Genomic DNA, 18,880 nt, shown 5'->3' with positions numbered 1-18,880 from the left:
TTTTATTACCGTGTTGAATCTTTTTTTTTTTTAATATGTTGTTGAGTTTTAATCATAGTTTTTTTCTCTTCGTTTGTGTAGTTTTGTCGTCTGTGTGAAAGGTGCTAAACAGATAAAGTTGAATTGAAAAAATGAATAATTGACTAACTCACAATTGTGTCAACAGAAGTATTTTTATTGTGATTTAAGGGTTTGTTTCATTTTTAAGGTTGGGGATAAAATCTTGACAGAAAAAAATTAAAGAAATAAACTACATTAAAAAAGCAAAGAAATCAAAGGGAAAAAACATTTAATACAATAAAACTTTTAAAAAGAAAATTAAACATTATATACAATTAAATTATATTAAACCGACAATATTTAATTACATAATGAAACAAAAGATCCAAAACATGTAATTATGAAATTAAACAAAATATTAAACATTAAAGTTGAAATATTTTAGTTAATTAAACATTTTAAATACAATTAAACATTTAAAAAATACCAAACATTTAGATTATGAAACCTTTAAAAAGACAAAACATTTAATTAAAAAAATTAAATGTTTAATCAGAAAATTAAATCTTAAAGACAATAAAACTTTAAATAGGAAATATTCAGAAAACACAATGAAGCATTTAAAAAGAAAATTAAACATTAAAAGGTGGTGAATCATTTAAAATGAAAAACCGTAAAGATTTAATATAAAAATTAAAAATTAGGAAAGACAAGGGCATTTATCAAACAAGACAATAAAACATTTAGATATCAAATCAGACATTAGAAAAGAATATAAAGTGAGAAAAGAGCAAAACTAAACATTTAAGAAGAATCAAACTAAAGACAAAACATTTGAAAAGACACCAGTTAGACTTTAGAAGATCAAATTAAACAGAAGAGACAATAAAACGATCAAAAAGAGCAAAAACAGATAAAGGTCTTAAAGCGTTTTCTAGTCTGAAATGAAAACATCAAGTTGTTTCTTCAAACATTTCCTCTTTCTATGTTCTCGGTTTGATTGTGGAAGGACTTACTAAGCACTCATTTAAGAAAACTGCTTTCCAGATAAAGACTACTAGTAGTTGAAGGCATCGACCAAACTAATGTTACCTTCTCATCACAAACTTTACTGTTCAGTGAAGAGAATCAAAGTTTGTTCAGGATTTCTAAAGGACCCACAGGTGAAGGTCTGAGAAGAACTCAGATGGATGGTCTAAATGTGAAATCAAGACTCATGGTCACAAGTTTTAAGGTTTCTGTTAACAAGAAAGTTCAAACTAACAGATCTACTGTGGGATTTAGAAAATTTCAGTCCTCAGACTGTCTGAAGGTTCAAACTAACAGAGAACTGCTCAGGAACTGAGAAGATATCAGTCCTTGGACTGTCTGAAAGTTAAATCTAACAGAGATCTACTGTGGGACTTAGACAATTTCACGCCTCAGACTGTGTGAAAGCTCAGGTCCTGAGGACTCGGGAGGTCCCGAGCCTTTGAAAAGTCTTGGAACTGAGGGTTCAACCCTCCAGCACAAAGGCTGAAGTCCAACCTCCTGAGAAAAATGGTCGAGATGCGACATAAGTTAAAAAAAAAAAAAATCAAAAACGACAAAAAATCAATGATAAATGTGCAAAAAAAAATTAGAATTAGTATCTGAGGAAGTAGCTCAGGGGGTAAGAAGTGAGACAACCAAGTGGAAGGTAGTAGATTCAAAACCCACCAGTGATGTTTTTCTTTGTCTAAATTTTTCAAAACATTTAAGGAGGGTCTGGTCTTGAACCAGCAACCTGCAGCTCCATAGACATACCCTTAACTCACTGACCTACAGATCAGGTAAAAAAGAAACTAATTTGCCGTCCCTTTGACATCGTAGTTGGACTGGTTTGGTTGGAAGCGTGTGGAACAAACATCTGATAAACTGCACTTTAACATCAATGAATGACACTCAAGTTTAATCTCTACATAAATGAGACTGAGTCTGGATGTGCTGCTCTGTCCTTTAATTCCTAAGTTTAGGGAAAGTTCAAATAAATGAGGACAGTTCAGATAAGACTTGAGAATGAGCTCATTTTGAACAAACATCTCAGACTTTGTGAGATTCAGCACCTCTAGCAAGATATTTTAACAACAAACAACTCAAGAGATCCAGAAGCTGGAGAGAGTTAGCTTTAGCTGAGCCACAGAACATGTGGGACGCTAACCTAGCAAACATTTCAGACTTTTCTCTGTGAATTATGAGAAATAATTTCCTATTTAATGACAAAGCTACACATCTGAACTCAGTCTCATTAAAACATACTCTAATTCAGTGTCATCCATCCATATTAAAGTGCAGTTACCCAAAATGTTTGTTGCATGAGCTCCAACAAAACCTGTCCAGGTAGAAGGCCACTTTGACAAACAGGAAGTGGAAGGTTCCAAGCAGATTTATAGAAGGGGGAACCGGACTGTACTAAGTGTGGTCAAGTATAGAGGGGTGTTTTGTGGGATTTTAAGGCTGATCGTGATTATTAGTGAGACATTTGGAGGAGATATTCATTTTCAGTAAATGAAAGTATTTAAAAACTTAGAGTTAAACTTTGAAGAACACAAACTCTAACAGAAAACTTTGTAGATACGTTTTTGTTTTGTTTACAGACGTTAAGTTAAAGGAGTTTTATTTGTGATGTATAACCAACCAAATCACTCCAGAAGACAGAGCGACCACAGCTAGATAAAGGTTCAGAGCCAAAGTAACACCATTTATAAATTTATTAATTACCGTAAATTAGTAAAAACTAAAACACTCATAATCAGTAAATCAGTCAGGCCACAATTACTACAATTCCACAATGTATGTCTCTTTCCTTTGACTTGTTGGCGGCATGGCTCAGTGGGTAGAGTGGCCGTCTTGCAATCGAAGGATTGCCAGTTTGATCCTCATCCTGTTGTGCTCATGTTAAGGTGTCCCTGAGCAAGACACCTAACCCCTAATTGCTCCCGATGGGTCGTGGTTAGCGCCTTGCATGGCAGCTTCTGCCATAAGTGTATGAATGTATGGGTAAATGTGATGTATCATATAAAGTGCTTTGGGTACCTTGTGGGTATAGTAAAAGCATTATATAAATACAGACCATTTGTACGATGTATATGATGGTGTTTTTTCATCCCAAAGGCTATACTATGATGTTTTCTAAGAGACATACTATGCTACTCTGTTTGTTCTGGCCCTGGGCCGCTGCACTCCACTGTTGTTTTCTAGATTGTACTCAGCTTCATGCCTTCAACCTCCCTCCGTTGACTCGTCCCACCTGCCGTCTCTGGAGCTGAAGCTGGACTGGAACAGACCAAACTACAGTCGAATCACGATGCCAGCTGCCTCTCAAAAGGCTCCTTCATCTGGCGGCACTTCTTCTGAGGGGAAGCTGAGCTTCAGCAGAACTTTGGAGATGTGTTCCAGTGGTTGGTAGATGTGTGGGGAGATAGAGAAGGACCTTTAAATTGTTGAGAAAGGAAAACAGGGAACCCATTGGTAGTTTTAGTTTCGGGTGTGACGGCAGTGTGTTTTTGGGTTTTAAGAGGTGAACAGGAAGAGTTTTTTGTTTTGTATTGATTATCTTTTACTTTGTTCCTGGTTGGAATGCCCATCAATGTCAACATGAAGTTCACTTTTAGTTCTGTTTATTTATTTTTACTTTACTAACACCAATTTACTTTTAGCTGCCTCACGTGTTGTTGTAAACTTACTCTTTCAAATAAATACTCGTCTAACCTTCTGGAAACCAGTGTTTGGACTGTCTTTGTGTTGCTCCACACCTACTTCAGACAGCCGGGACAAAACAACGTTTTTTGGACCAAAGGCTATACTCTGGCGTTTTTTGGACGACATGTTATAAAATGGCATTTTTTGGACCAAAGGGTATCCTATGACGTTTTTTTGAGCGAAACGCTATACGATGACATTTTTAGAGCGACATGCTATAGTATGGCGTTTTTTGAGCGACATGATGTATTATGATGTTTTTAGAGTGACATGCTATACTATGACGTTTTTTGAGCAAAATGCTATACGACGACGTTTATTGGACCAAAGGCTATACTATGACGTTTTTTAAGCGACATGCTATACTATGTTTTTTGAGCAACATGCAATACTCTGTTTTTAGAGCAACATGCTATACTATGACATTTTTTGAGCGATATGCTATACTATGGCATTTTTTTGAGCGACATGATATATTATGATGACTTTAGTGCCACATTCTATACTACGATGTTGTCAGAGAGACATGCTATACTATGACGTTTTTTGGACGACATGCTATACTGTGATGTTTTTGGGTAACATGCTATGCTATGAAGTTTTTAGAGCGACACGATATACTACGATGTTTTTAGAGCGACATGCCATACTATGACGTTTTTTGAGCAACATGCTACACTATGACGCTTTTTGCACGACATGCTATTCGATGACTTTTTTTGAGCGACACGCTATACTATGACCCTTTGAGAGTGACATGTATACTATGACGTTTGTTGAACGGCATGCTATACTATGACGTTCGTTGAGCGGCATGCTATACTATGACTTTTTTTGAGCGACATGCTATACTACGCTGTTTTTTGGACTAAAGGCTATACTCTGATGTTTTTAGAGCGACATGCTATACTACGCTGTTTTTTGGACTAAAGGCTATACGCTGATGTTTTTAGAGCGACATGCTATACTACAACGTTTTTTGGACGACATGCTATACTGTGATGTTTTGGAGCAACATGCTATGCTACTATCTTTTTTAAGTGACATGCTACACTATGATTTTTTGGGTGACATGCTATGCTATGATGTTTTTAGAGCGACATGCTATACTATGATGTTTTTTGAGCGACATGCTATACTATGATGTTTTTTGAGTGGCAAGCTATACCACGACGTTTTTTGGACCAAAGGCTATACTACGTTGTTTTTAGAGCGACATGCTATACTATGACGTTTTTTGAGCAACATGCTACGACGTTTTTTGGACCAAAGGCTATACTATGACGTTTTTTGGACATGTTATACGACGACGTTTTTTGAGTAACATACTATACTACGACATTTTTTGGATGACATGCTATACTATGACGTTTTTTGAGCAACATGCTATACTATGACGGTTTAGAGCGACATGCTATGCTACAATGTTTTTAAAGTGACATGCAACACTATGACGTTTTTTTGCACGACATGCTATACGATGACTATTTTTGAGCGACACGCTATACTATGACCTTTTGAGAGTGACATGTATACTATGACATTTTTTGAGCGGCATGCTATTCTATGACGTTTTTTGGACCAAAGGCTATACTATGATGTTTTTTGCCAGACATGCTATACTACGATGTTGTTAGAGCGACATGCTATACTATGACGTTTTTTGAGCAACATGCTATACTACGACATTTTTTGGACCAAAGGCTATACTATGATGTTTTTTGAGCGACATGCTATACTGTAACGTTTTTTGAGCGACATGCTATGCTACGATGTTTTTTGCATGACATGCTATACGATGACGTTTTTTGAGTGACACGCTATACTATGACCTTTTGAGAGTGACATGGTATACTATGACGTTTTTTGACCGACATGATATGATGTTTTTAGAGCAACACTCTGTACTATGACGTTTTTAGAGCGACATGCTATACTATGAGGTTTTTTGAGTGACATGCTATACTACGACGTTTTTTGGACCAAAGGATATACTATGATGTTTTTTGAGCTACATGCTATACTATGACGTTTTTTGAGCAACATGCTATACTGCAACGTTTTTTGGACCAAAGGCTATACTATGATGTTTTTTGAGCGACATGCTATACTCTGATGTTTTTAGAGTGACATGCTATACTATGACGTTTTTTGAGCAACATGCTATTCTACTACGTTTTTTGGACCAAAGGCTATACTATGATGTTTTTTGAGCAACATGCTATACTCTGATGTTTTTAGAGCGACATGCTATACTATGACTTTTTTGGACGACATGTTATACGATGACGTTTTTTGAGCAACATGCTATTCTATGACGTTTTTTGAGCGACATGCTATTCTACGACGTTTTTTGGACCAAAGGCTATACTATGATGTTTTTTGAGCGACATGCTATACTCTGATGTTTTTAGAGCGACATGCTATACTATGACGTTTTTTGAGCAACATGCTATTCTACGACGTTTTTTGGACCAAAGGCTATACTATGATGTTTTTTGAGCGACATGCTACACTATGACGCTTTTTGCACGACATGCTATTCGATGACTTTTTTTGAGCGACACGCTATACTATGACCCTTTGAGAGTGACATGTATACTATGACGTTTGTTGAACGGCATGCTATACTATGACATTTGTTGAGCGGCATGCTATACTATGACTTTTTTTGAGCGACATGCTATACTCCGCTGTTTTTTGGACTAAAGGCTATACTCTGATGTTTTTAGAGCGACATGCTATACTACGCTGTTTTTTGGACTAAAGGCTATACGCTGATGTTTTTAGAGCGACATGCTATACTACAACGTTTTTTGGATGACATGCTATACTGTGATGTTTTGGAGCAACATGCTATGCTACTATCTTTTTTAAGTGACATGCTACACTATGATGTTTTTTGGGTGACATGCTATGCTATGATGTTTTTAGAGCGACATGCTATACTATGATGTTTTTTGAGCGACATGCTATACTATGATGTTTTTTGAGTGGCAAGCTATACCACGACGTTTTTTGGACCAAAGGCTATACTACGTTGTTTTTAGAGCGACATGCTATACTATGACGTTTTTTGAGCAACATGCTACGACGTTTTTTGGACCAAAGGCTATACTATGACGTTTTTTGGACATGTTATACGACGACGTTTTTAGAGTAACATACTATACTACGACATTTTTTGGATGACATGCTATACTATGACGTTTTTTGAGCAACATGCTATAATATGACGGTTTAGAGCGACATGCTATGCTACAATGTTTTTAAAGTGACATGCAACACTATGACGTTTTTTGCACGACATGCTATACGATGACTATTTTTGAGCGACACGCTATACTATGACCTTTTGAGAGTGACATGTATACTATGACGTTTGTTGAGCGGCATGCTATTCTATGACGTTTTTTGGACCAAAGGCTATACTATAATGTTTTTTGCCAGACATGCTATACTACGATGTTGTTAGAGCGACATGCTATACTATGACGTTTTTTGAGCAACATGCTATACTACGACATTTTTTGGACCAAAGGCTATACTATGATGTTTTTTGAGCGACATGCTATACTGTAACGTTTTTTGAGCGACATGCTATGCTACGATGTTTTTTGCATGACATGCTATACGATGACGTTTTTTGAGTGACACGCTATACTATGACCTTTTGAGAGTGACATGGTATACTATGACGTTTTTTGACCGACATGATATGATGTTTTTAGAGCAACACTCTGTATTATGACGTTTTTAGAGCGACATGCTATACTATGACTTTTTTGGACGACATGTTATACGATGACGTTTTTTGAGCAACATGCTATTCTATGACGTTTTTTGAGTGACACGCTATACTATGACCTTTTGAGAGTGACATGGTATACTATGACGTTTTTTGACCGACATGATATGATGTTTTTAGAGCAACACTCTGTATTATGACGTTTTTAGAGCGACATGCTATACTATGACTTTTTTGGACGACATGTTATACGATGACGTTTTTGAGCAACATGCTATTCTATGACGTTTTTTGAGCGACATGCTATTCTACGACGTTTTTTGGACCAAAGGCTATACTATGATGTTTTTTGAGCGACATGCTATACTCTGATGTTTTTAGAGCGACATGCTATACTATGACGTTTTTTGAGCAACATGCTATTCTACGACGTTTTTTGGACCAAAGGCTATACTATGATGTTTTTTGAGCGACATGCTACACTATGACGCTTTTTGCACGACATGCTATTCGATGACTTTTTTGAGCGACACGCTATACTATGACCCTTTGAGAGTGACATGTATACTATGACGTTTGTTGAACGGCATGCTATACTATGACATTTGTTGAGCGGCATGCTATACTATGACTTTTTTGAGCGACATGCTATACTCCGCTGTTTTTTGGACTAAAGGCTATACTCTGATGTTTTTAGAGGGACATGCTATACTACGCTGTTTTTTGGACTAAAGGCTATACGCTGATGTTTTTAGAGCGACATGCTATACTACAACGTTTTTTGGATGACATGCTATACTGTGATGTTTTGGAGCAACATGCTATGCTACTATCTTTTTTAAGTGACATGCTACACTATGATGTTTTTTGGGTGACATGCTATGCTATGATGTTTTTAGAGCGACATGCTATACTATGATGTTTTTTGAGCGACATGCTATACTATGATGTTTTTTGAGTGGCAAGCTATACCACGACGTTTTTTGGACCAAAGGCTATACTTCGTTGTTTTTAGAGCGACATGCTATACTATGACGTTTTTTGAGCAACATGCTACGACGTTTTTTGGACCAAAGGCTATACTATGACGTTTTTTGGACATGTTATACGACGACGTTTTTAGAGTAACATACTATACTACGACATTTTTTGGATGACATGCTATACTATGACGTTTTTTGAGCAACATGCTATAATATGACGGTTTAGAGCGACATGCTATGCTACAATGTTTTTAAAGTGACATGCAACACTATGACGTTTTTTGCACGACATGCTATACGATGACTATTTTTGAGCGACACGCTATACTATGACCTTTTGAGAGTGACATGTATACTATGACGTTTGTTGAGCGGCATGCTATTCTATGACGTTTTTTGGACCAAAGGCTATACTATAATGTTTTTTGCCAGACATGCTATACTACGATGTTGTTAGAGCGACATGCTATACTATGACGTTTTTTGAGCAACATGCTATACTACGACATTTTTTGGACCAAAGGCTATACTATGATGTTTTTTGAGCGACATGCTATACTGTAACGTTTTTTGAGCGACATGCTATGCTACGATGTTTTTTGCATGACATGCTATACGATGACGTTTTTTGAGTGACACGCTATACTATGACCTTTTGAGAGTGACATGGTATACTATGACGTTTTTTGACCGACATGATATGATGTTTTTAGAGCAACACTCTGTACTATGACGTTTTTAGAGCGACATGCTATACTATGAGGTTTTTTGAGTGACATGCTATACTACGACGTTTTTTGGACCAAAGGATATACTATGATGTTTTTTGAGCTACATGCTATACTATGACGTTTTTTGAGCAACATGCTATACTGCAACGTTTTTTGGACCAAAGGCTATACTATGATGTTTTTTGAGCGACATGCTATACTCTGATGTTTTTAGAGTGACATGCTATACTATGACGTTTTTTGAGCAACATGCTATTCTACTACGTTTTTTGGACCAAAGGCTATACTATGATGTTTTTTGAGCAACATGCTATACTCTGATGTTTTTAGAGCGACATGCTATACTATGACTTTTTTGGACGACATGTTATACGATGACGTTTTTGAGCAACATGCTATTCTATGACGTTTTTTGAGCGACATGCTATTCTACGACGTTTTTTGGACCAAAGGCTATACTATGATGTTTTTGAGCGACATGCTATACTCTGATGTTTTTAGAGTGACATGCTATACTATGACGTTTTTTGAGCAACATGCTATTCTACTACGTTTTTTGGACCAAAGGCTATACTATGATGTTTTTGAGCGACATGCTATACTCTGATGTTTTTAGAGCGACATGCTATACTATGACGTTTTTTGAGCAACATGCTATTCTACGACGTTTTTTGGACCAAAGGCTATACTATGATGTTTTTTGAGCGACATGCTACACTATGACGCTTTTTGCACGACATGCTATTCGATGACTTTTTTTGAGCGACACGCTATACTATGACCCTTTGAGAGTGACATGTATACTATGACGTTTGTTGAACGGCATGCTATACTATGACATTTGTTGAGCGGCATGCTATATTATGACTTTTTTTGAGCGACATGCTATACTCCGCTGTTTTTTGGACTAAAGGCTATACTCTGATGTTTTTAGAGCGACATGCTATACTACGCTGTTTTTTGGACTAAAGGCTATACGCTGATGTTTTTAGAGCGACATGCTATACTACAACGTTTTTTGGATGACATGCTATACTGTGATGTTTTGGAGCAACATGCTATGCTACTATCTTTTTTAAGTGACATGCTACACTATGATGTTTTTTGGGTGACATACTATGCTATGATGTTTTTAGAGCGACATGCTATACTATGATGTTTTTTGAGCGACATGCTATACTATGATGTTTTTTGAGTGGCAAGCTATACCACGACGTTTTTTGGACCAAAGGCTATACTACGTTGTTTTTAGAGCGACATGCTATACTATGACGTTTTTTGAGCAACATGCTACGACGTTTTTTGGACCAAAGGCTATACTATGACGTTTTTGGACATGTTATACGACGACGTTTTTAGAGTAACATACTATACTACGACATTTTTTGGATGACATGCTATACTATGACGTTTTTTGAGCAACATGCTATAATATGACGGTTTAGAGCGACATGCTATGCTACAATGTTTTTAAAGTGACATGCAACACTATGACGTTTTTTGCACGACATGCTATACGATGACTATTTTTGAGCGACACGCTATACTATGACCTTTTGAGAGTGACATGTATACTATGACGTTTGTTGAGCGGCATGCTATTCTATGACGTTTTTTGGACCAAAGGCTATACTATAATGTTTTTTGCCAGACATGCTATACTACGATGTTGTTAGAGCGACATGCTATACTATGACGTTTTTTGAGCAACATGCTATACTACGACATTTTTTGGACCAAAGGCTATACTATGATGTTTTTTGAGCGACATGCTATACTGTAACGTTTTTGAGCGACATGCTATGCTACGATGTTTTTTGCATGACATGCTATACGATGACGTTTTTTGAGTGACACGCTATACTATGACCTTTTGAGAGTGACATGGTATACTATGACGTTTTTTGACCGACATGATATGATGTTTTTAGAGCAACACTCTGTATTATGACGTTTTTAGAGCGACATGCTATACTATGACTTTTTTGGACGACATGTTATACGATGACGTTTTTTGAGCAACATGCTATTCTATGACGTTTTTTGAGTGACACGCTATACTATGACCTTTTGAGAGTGACATGGTATACTATGACGTTTTTTGACCGACATGATATGATGTTTTAGAGCAACACTCTGTATTATGACGTTTTTAGAGCGACATGCTATACTATGACTTTTTGGACGACATGTTATACGATGACGTTTTTTGAGCAACATGCTATTCTATGACGTTTTTTGGACCAAAGGCTATACTATGATGTTTTTTGAGCGACATGCTATACTCTGATGTTTTTAGAGCGACATGCTATACTATGACGTTTTTTGAGCAACATGCTATTCTACGACGTTTTTTGGACCAAAGGCTATACTATGATGTTTTTTGAGCGACATGCTACACTATGACGCTTTTTGCACGACATGCTATTCGATGACTTTTTTTAGCGACACGCTATACTATGACCCTTTGAGAGTGACATGTATACTATGACGTTTGTTGAACGGCATGCTATACTATGACATTTGTTGAGCGGCATGCTATACTATGACTTTTTTTGAGCGACATGCTATACTCCGCTGTTTTTTGGACTAAAGGCTATACTCTGATGTTTTTAGAGCGACATGCTATACTACGCTGTTTTTTGGACTAAAGGCTATACGCTGATGTTTTTAGAGCGACATGCTATACTACAACGTTTTTTGGATGACATGCTATACTGTGATGTTTTGGAGCAACATGCTATGCTACTATCTTTTTTAAGTGACATGCTACACTATGATGTTTTTTGGGTGACATGCTATGCTATGATGTTTTTAGAGCGACATGCTATACTATGATGTTTTTTGAGCGACATGCTATACTATGATGTTTTTTGAGTGGCAAGCTATACCACGACGTTTTTTGGACCAAAGGCTATACTTCGTTGTTTTTAGAGCGACATGCTATACTATGACGTTTTTTGAGCAACATGCTACGACGTTTTTTGGACCAAAGGCTATACTATGACGTTTTTTGGACATGTTATACGACGACGTTTTTAGAGTAACATACTATACTACGACATTTTTTGGATGACATGCTATACTATGACGTTTTTTGAGCAACATGCTATACTACGACATTTTTTGGACCAAAGGCTATACTATGATGTTTTTTGAGCGACATGCTATACTGTAACGTTTTTTGAGCGACATGCTATGCTACAATGTTTTTTGCATGACATGCTATACGATGACGTTTTTTGAGTGACACGCTATACTATGACCTTTTGAGAGTGACATGGTATACTATGACGTTTTTTGACCGACATGATATGATGTTTTTAGAGCAACACTCTGTATTATGACGTTTTTAGAGCGACATGCTATACTATGACTTTTTTGGACGACATGTTATACGATGACGTTTTTGAGCAACATGCTATTCTATGACGTTTTTTGAGCGACATGCTATTCTACGACGTTTTTTGGACCAAAGGCTATACTATGATGTTTTTTGAGCGACATGCTATACTCTGATGTTTTAGAGCGACATGCTATACTATGACGTTTTTTGAGCAACATGCTATTCTACGACGTTTTTTGGACCAAAGGCTATACTATGATGTTTTTTGAGCGACATGCTACACTATGACGCTTTTTGCACGACATGCTATTCGATGACTTTTTTTGAGCGACACGCTATACTATGACCCTTTGAGAGTGACATGTATACTATGACGTTTGTTGAACGGCATGCTATACTATGACGTTTGTTGAGCGGCATGTTATACTATGACTTTTTTGAGCGACATGCTATACTCCGCTGTTTTTGGACTAAAGGCTATACTCTGATGTTTTTAGAGCGACATGCTATACTACGCTGTTTTTTGGACTAAAGGCTATACGCTGATGTTTTTAGAGCGACATGCTATACTACAACGTTTTTTGGATGACATGCTATACTGTGATGTTTTGGAGCAACATGCTATGCTACTATCTTTTTTAAGTGACATGCTACACTGTGATGTTTTTGGGTGACATGCTATGCTATGATGTTTTTAGAGCGACATGCTATACTATGATGTTTTTTGAGCGACATGCTATACTATGATGTTTTTTGAGTGGCAAGCTATACCACAACGTTTTTTGGACCAAAGGCTATACTACGTTGTTTTTAGAGCGACATGCTATACTATGACGTTTTTTGAGCAACATGCTACGACGTTTTTTGGACTAAAGGCTATACTCTGATGTTTTTAGAGCGACATGCTATACTACGCTGTTTTTTGGACTAAAGGCTATACGCTGATGTTTTTAGAGCGACATGCTATACTACAACGTTTTTTGGATGACATGCTATACTGTGATGTTTTGGAGCAACATGCTATGCTACTATCTTTTTAAGTGACATGCTACACTATGATGTTTTTTGGGTGACATGCTATGCTATGATGTTTTTAGAGCGACATGCTATACTATGATGTTTTTTGAGCGACATGCTATACTATGATGTTTTTTGAGTGGCAAGCTATACCACGACGTTTTTTGGACCAAAGGCTATACTACTGCTACCAAACCAATGCACATAAACACGCGGAATCTGTAGCATATATTTCTTTATTTATTATACATAGAAAAGGGCTGGTCAAACTTTTTCTATAACTACTTGTACCAGAGATAACTTTAAGGGACCCGAAGACACAGCAAACGTGTATAATCAGGCGGAACAAATCCGCAAAAGAAAACCACTGCAAACCACTCAAAATGTGACGATTTACAAAAAAGCACAGCAATTCACTGCAATGTACACTCAACACCTCACACGATCGGGTCTTACAGGGTTAACTTGGCCGCGCAGGGTTAGGGGAAGTGACCAAGACAAACAAAAAACATTTAAAATTAATAAAGTCAGTCCGTCCGTACACACAAACACAGAGGCTGAATATACAATTTAACCTCCCTAGGGGACGGACTAACAAAAGCAAAAAAACACTAACAAGGACAGCAGGTGACAATGGACAGTGCTGTAAAACAACAACAATAAAATTACCAGAATGTACAACTAACTTTTTAAAAAACTTTATTTTGTTGATAAAAATTCTAAAAAACCCACTGTACCTGCATGTCATGAACGCCTCACACACAGCTTCAATCACCACCACGGGTCCTCACCATCACTTGGCTTAAAACCGCATTTGGTCCTATCACAAAACACAATTAAGACCTGCACACCACTATCACTCTTTCACACTTCCAAAATGGCGTAATATTCTCCTACCACTCACCCAACGCTTCAAACGCGACCAACACAGCGTGGGTCCAGCAAACAGCCTGGCTCCCCACAGAAACTAGCACCACACGAGGGGCTGGGCTACCCACTTCCTATTTATCAGGGTTCTACCTGTGGGGCCACAGCGACACCCCCTGGTGTCACCCCTTACATCCCTCCCCAACAAGGAGAATCGTCGACCCGACGACTTTAAAACAAAAGTCATAAAAATTATACTGCCGCTTTATTAACACATGCAGACTGTGGCAGTCTATGTAAATTCGAATGTTGTCCTGCTGTTTTTCTAACTGACCTCCGAGGCTCAGAAACTAAGGTGGTGCCAGTTTCCTTAGTGGGATCTCGGCCAGGGAGATGCTGAATGTCAGACAACCCTTGATCCTCATTCACAGTAGAAACCATAGCGTCACTGTCTAACCCTAATTCATCCTCTGGTTTGGACAGATCTGCCTCTAATAGCTCAGTCGGTCTCCCTTGAACGTTATTATCCTCTGCCCTACGTTCTGGGACACTCCTCAACTCTGTCCTATGCACTTGGCGGAGGGGGCCCTCTTGCCCTACAGGAACTACAGAGTAAACAACGCCTCTTAGGGGTGGGGGACAGACTACCTGATAGGGGGTTGAATCCCAAAAGTCTTGAATTTTATTCCTTCCCCTGACTGAGTGATTTCTTGTGTAAACCAAATCACCCTCTTCAAAATCGTCAGCCATCTGTCGATCCTGCTCTTTCAATTGTCTCTGTGCTCGACTACTCTCCAACTTCCTCTGTACAGTCTCATAAGCTACATTGAGGGACTTCTGGTGTTCCTCCACCCACTCCTCCAAAGGAAGATCCTGCTCAGCCTCTTCATTCCCAATCAACATGTCTACAGGCAACCTTGGCTCCCTTCCAAACATTAAAAAATAAGGGGTTTTGCCTGTTGATTGATGCACAGTGGTGTTGTAAGCATATGTTACCTGTGATAAATGCTTAGGCCATCTACGCTTCTGTTCGGGTGGAAGGACTCTCAACAGATCATGCAGTGTCCGGTTAAAACGCTCACACTGACCGTTTCCGGACGGATGATAGGGCGTAGTACGACTTTTGCTGATGTTATAAATTTTACACAACTGTTGCACGAGACTACTTTCAAAATTTCTGCCCTGATCAGAATGGATACGACTCGGCGGGCCCAACAATTGAAACCAATGTTTGACCAGAACATCTGCCACTGTGCTTGCCTTCTGATCCTTAGTGGCCACCGTCTGTGTGTATTTGGAAAAAACATCAGTCATCACTAACACGTTTTCCTTCCCATCTGTAGAAGGTTCTAACATGGTAAAGTCTATGGCCAATATCTCGTGAGGCCGGGACGCTCTAATTGTACCCATATAAGTTTTTGTTTTAGGTACTAATGCTTTAGAGAGCACACATCTCTCACAGACTCTACACCACTTCTCCACATCACTGTGCATGTTAGGCCAATAACACCTAGCGCGAACCAGTTGTAAAGTTCGCTCTACCCCCTGATGCCCATGTTCATCGTGTAGTAAGCGAAGGACGCGCTCCTGTAAACACTGGGGCAGCACCAGTTGCTGAAACTTCCCCCCCCATCGGGACTATAAACACAACGATAGAGGACGGAATCTTTCATTCTGAGGCGGCCCCACTGACGGACTAGTTCTCTCGAGCCCTTACTTAGTTCCTGTCTTTCTGTACTATTAGGCATCCGCCTCTGTTCCCAGTATTTCAAAATACTGCCAATTACTGGATCTTGCCGTTGCATGGTACACAAATCACCTGGCTCCAACCCCGGGAGCGCACTTATTTCTGCCAGAACCCCTGACACTCCCTCGCCCTCCTCTAAAGACCCATTCTCAATAATTGGGTGAAGTCGGGACAAGGCATCTGCATTGGAGTTCTGGGAACCCGGGCGATATTTTAGAGTTAAGTCAAAAGATGCCAATTCTGAGGCCCACCTCTGCTCAGTGGCACCTAATTTTGCAGTTGCTAAATGACTTAGAGGATTGTTATCTGTATACACTGTACATTTATTTCCAAGTAAGTATTCTCTAAACTTCTCAGTTACTGCCCACTTAAGGGCAACCAACTCGAGCTTCATAGAACTGTAATTGTTCATATTACGTTCTGTAGGTTTCAGACTTCGACTGGCAAACGCGATAGGTCTCAACTTACCCCCCTGCTCCTGGGATAATACTGCGCCCAGCCCTTCATGACTTGCGTCCACCTCCAGGACAAAAGGATAGCAAAAATCTGCATAGGCCAGAACAGGGGTGGTTATCAAGGCAGTTTTGAGTGCAAAAAAACTTTGTTCACATGCAAGATCCCAGACTTCTGCTAATGGCTTCCTTGGAGTTTTACCTTTCCTACCCGCAGGGAGAAGTTTTGCAACCAGTTTATTCAAAGGGCCAGCCATACTTGAAAACCCAGCAATAAACCGTCTATAATATGAGGCAAAACCTAAAAATGATCTCAACTCTGCCAAGTTTTCAGGCTGTTTCCAATCTCTCACCACTGCCACCTTATCAGGATCTGTGGATACACCCTCTGCAGACACAACGTGGCCCAAGTACTTAACAGACTTTTGAAAGAAATTACATTTAGCCAGTTTAACTTTTAACCCTTGAGTTTCTAAACGAGAAAAAACTTGCTCCAATCGGTCAAGATGTTGCTGGACCGTAGAAGAAAAAACAATTACATCATCCAAATATAGGAGAACAGATTGATAACGGCAGTCCCCAAATAGGCGCTCCATGAGTCGCTGAAAGGTGCCAGGCGCATTACATAACCCAAAAGGCATACGGTTGAATTCAAATAAACCGAAGGGTGTACAAAATGCTGTTTTTGCCTTATCCTTTTCAGCCATTTCCACCTGACTATAACCACTGGCCAAATCTAGTGTTGAGAACCACTGCGCACCAGCCAATGCATCAAGAGACTCCTCTATTCTGGGCAGAGGGAACGCATCTTTTCTCGTTTTTGCATTAAGCATCCGATAATCAACACACATACGAAGAGAACCATCTTTCTTTAACACCAAAACTATTGGTGAAGAATATGGGCTACTGCTTTCTCTGATTATGTTACTTTTTAACAGCTGTTGTATATGGTTACGTGCAAGTTCATATTGGGAGGGTGGAATTCTTCGATACGGCTGTCGCACTGGAGCCTCATCTAACAATGGGATTTCATGCTTAATCAAGTTTGTGCAACCTACATCCAGATCATTTTTGGCAAACACTGCACTATATTTATTTAACAGCGCCCTCGCTCGATATCTCTCCTCCTCCCCTAAGTTTTCAAACTCTGGTAGGTTAAATTCTGCTTCACCTACAGTTGCCTCATGACTCTTAATAAAAGCTGTACAACTCTCTGAGTCTACAGAAATCTCTATCTGCGCCTGCTCCCCAAAAACCACATCTGCTGTTTGAACAGTAGCAATTATTCTACGTGGAGACAACCAAACATCTGTAGTACCTACATTAGTAACGGGCACAAATGCTTTCCCCCGTTCTGCCTTTACCAATGAAGGCGAAACCAACAGCCCCTCTGGTAGTTCATTGTATTCAGGCCCTAATGGTTCCACCACTAGATCTATAGGTTGGTTAAGCGGAACATGTGGACAAGTTACTGGGACATACTTCAAGGTGCCTGCTGGGATAATAAAAGGCTTCTTACCCTGCACTCTTACTGGATGAGGATCTGGGGAGCTGGTCATGGCCTCCATCACCTGACAGCAGCGCAGAACCTTCCTCAAGCCGGTTGGGGCAGATCTGAACACTGCTGCCTCCCAAAGGTCAGGGCCATGAATCCTCAGCAGTTCATAGTACAAGGGATTAAACACATTCATACCAAGCACACCCGGTACAGCTAACTTCTTTTGTCTCATATGACTGTCAGTGGGATCTTTAACAATCAAAACACCACGACACGGGAGACACACCCCCAAAATGTGTAAGTCCAGTTCTATATAGCCCAGATATGGTATGTTCAAACCATTAGCAGCTTTTAAACCCAACCAGTTACAATCTTTCAATTGCATATCAGACCAGTGGGAGAAATGATCATTAAAGTAGCTCTCAGTTATTGTGGTCACCATGGAACCACTGTCCAATAAACAAGGAACCATGACCCCCGCAAAATCAATCTCAGCATCTAAACATTCTCCAATCAAATGATTTACATTGAATTCAGAATCCGTATTACTAGAGCCCAATGCCCCCCCCACCAGCGTTTGGCTCTGAACGCTGGCAGGCTCTAGTTTTCCGTAAGCTGACTCTGCGTGCCCTCTTTGGGTCCATCTTTCACAGGACAGTTCCGTGCAATATGACCCGCTTGATCACACCTAAAACAGATAGGTTTCCCATCAGTTGTTTGTCTGGGTCTCGTAAATCGGGTTCTCGCTGGAGGTGCGCTTTGGGAGGCAAG

The 18,880-nt window shown here is 39.1% G+C and overlaps 1 protein-coding gene across 1 annotated transcript; it reads right to left on the bottom strand.

Annotated features, from left to right (window-relative positions):
• Positions 1 to 15,950: 15,950 nt before the first annotated feature.
• LOC127535823 (uncharacterized) lies at positions 15,951 to 18,581 on the bottom strand. The gene is made up of 2 exons (XM_051954703.1): positions 18,131 to 18,581; positions 15,951 to 16,705 (listed from the first exon to the last, which is right to left on the bottom strand). Exons 1-2 carry the CDS (start codon positions 18,579 to 18,581, stop codon positions 15,951 to 15,953), a joined length of 1,206 nt encoding a protein of 401 aa, XP_051810663.1.
• Positions 18,582 to 18,880: the final 299 nt, after the last annotated feature.

The sequence above is a fragment of the Acanthochromis polyacanthus genome, chromosome 10 (genome assembly GCF_021347895.1).
Source record: "Acanthochromis polyacanthus isolate Apoly-LR-REF ecotype Palm Island chromosome 10, KAUST_Apoly_ChrSc, whole genome shotgun sequence".
In the NCBI taxonomy this organism is placed as follows: Eukaryota; Metazoa; Chordata; class Actinopteri; family Pomacentridae; genus Acanthochromis; species Acanthochromis polyacanthus.
The sequence above is the reverse complement of the archived record's forward strand: the minus strand, read 5'-3'. Positions and strand labels throughout refer to the sequence as shown.

Coding starts and splice junctions, on each gene's coding strand:
- LOC127535823 (XM_051954703.1), bottom strand. CDS start 18,581: ATGGTTCCTTGTTTATTGGACAGTGGTTCCATGGTGACCACAATAACT. Junction 16,706..18,130: donor TCATCCAGTAAGAGTGCAGG/GTAAGAAGCCTT, acceptor TGGCCTATGCAG/ATTTTTGCTATCCTTTTGTC.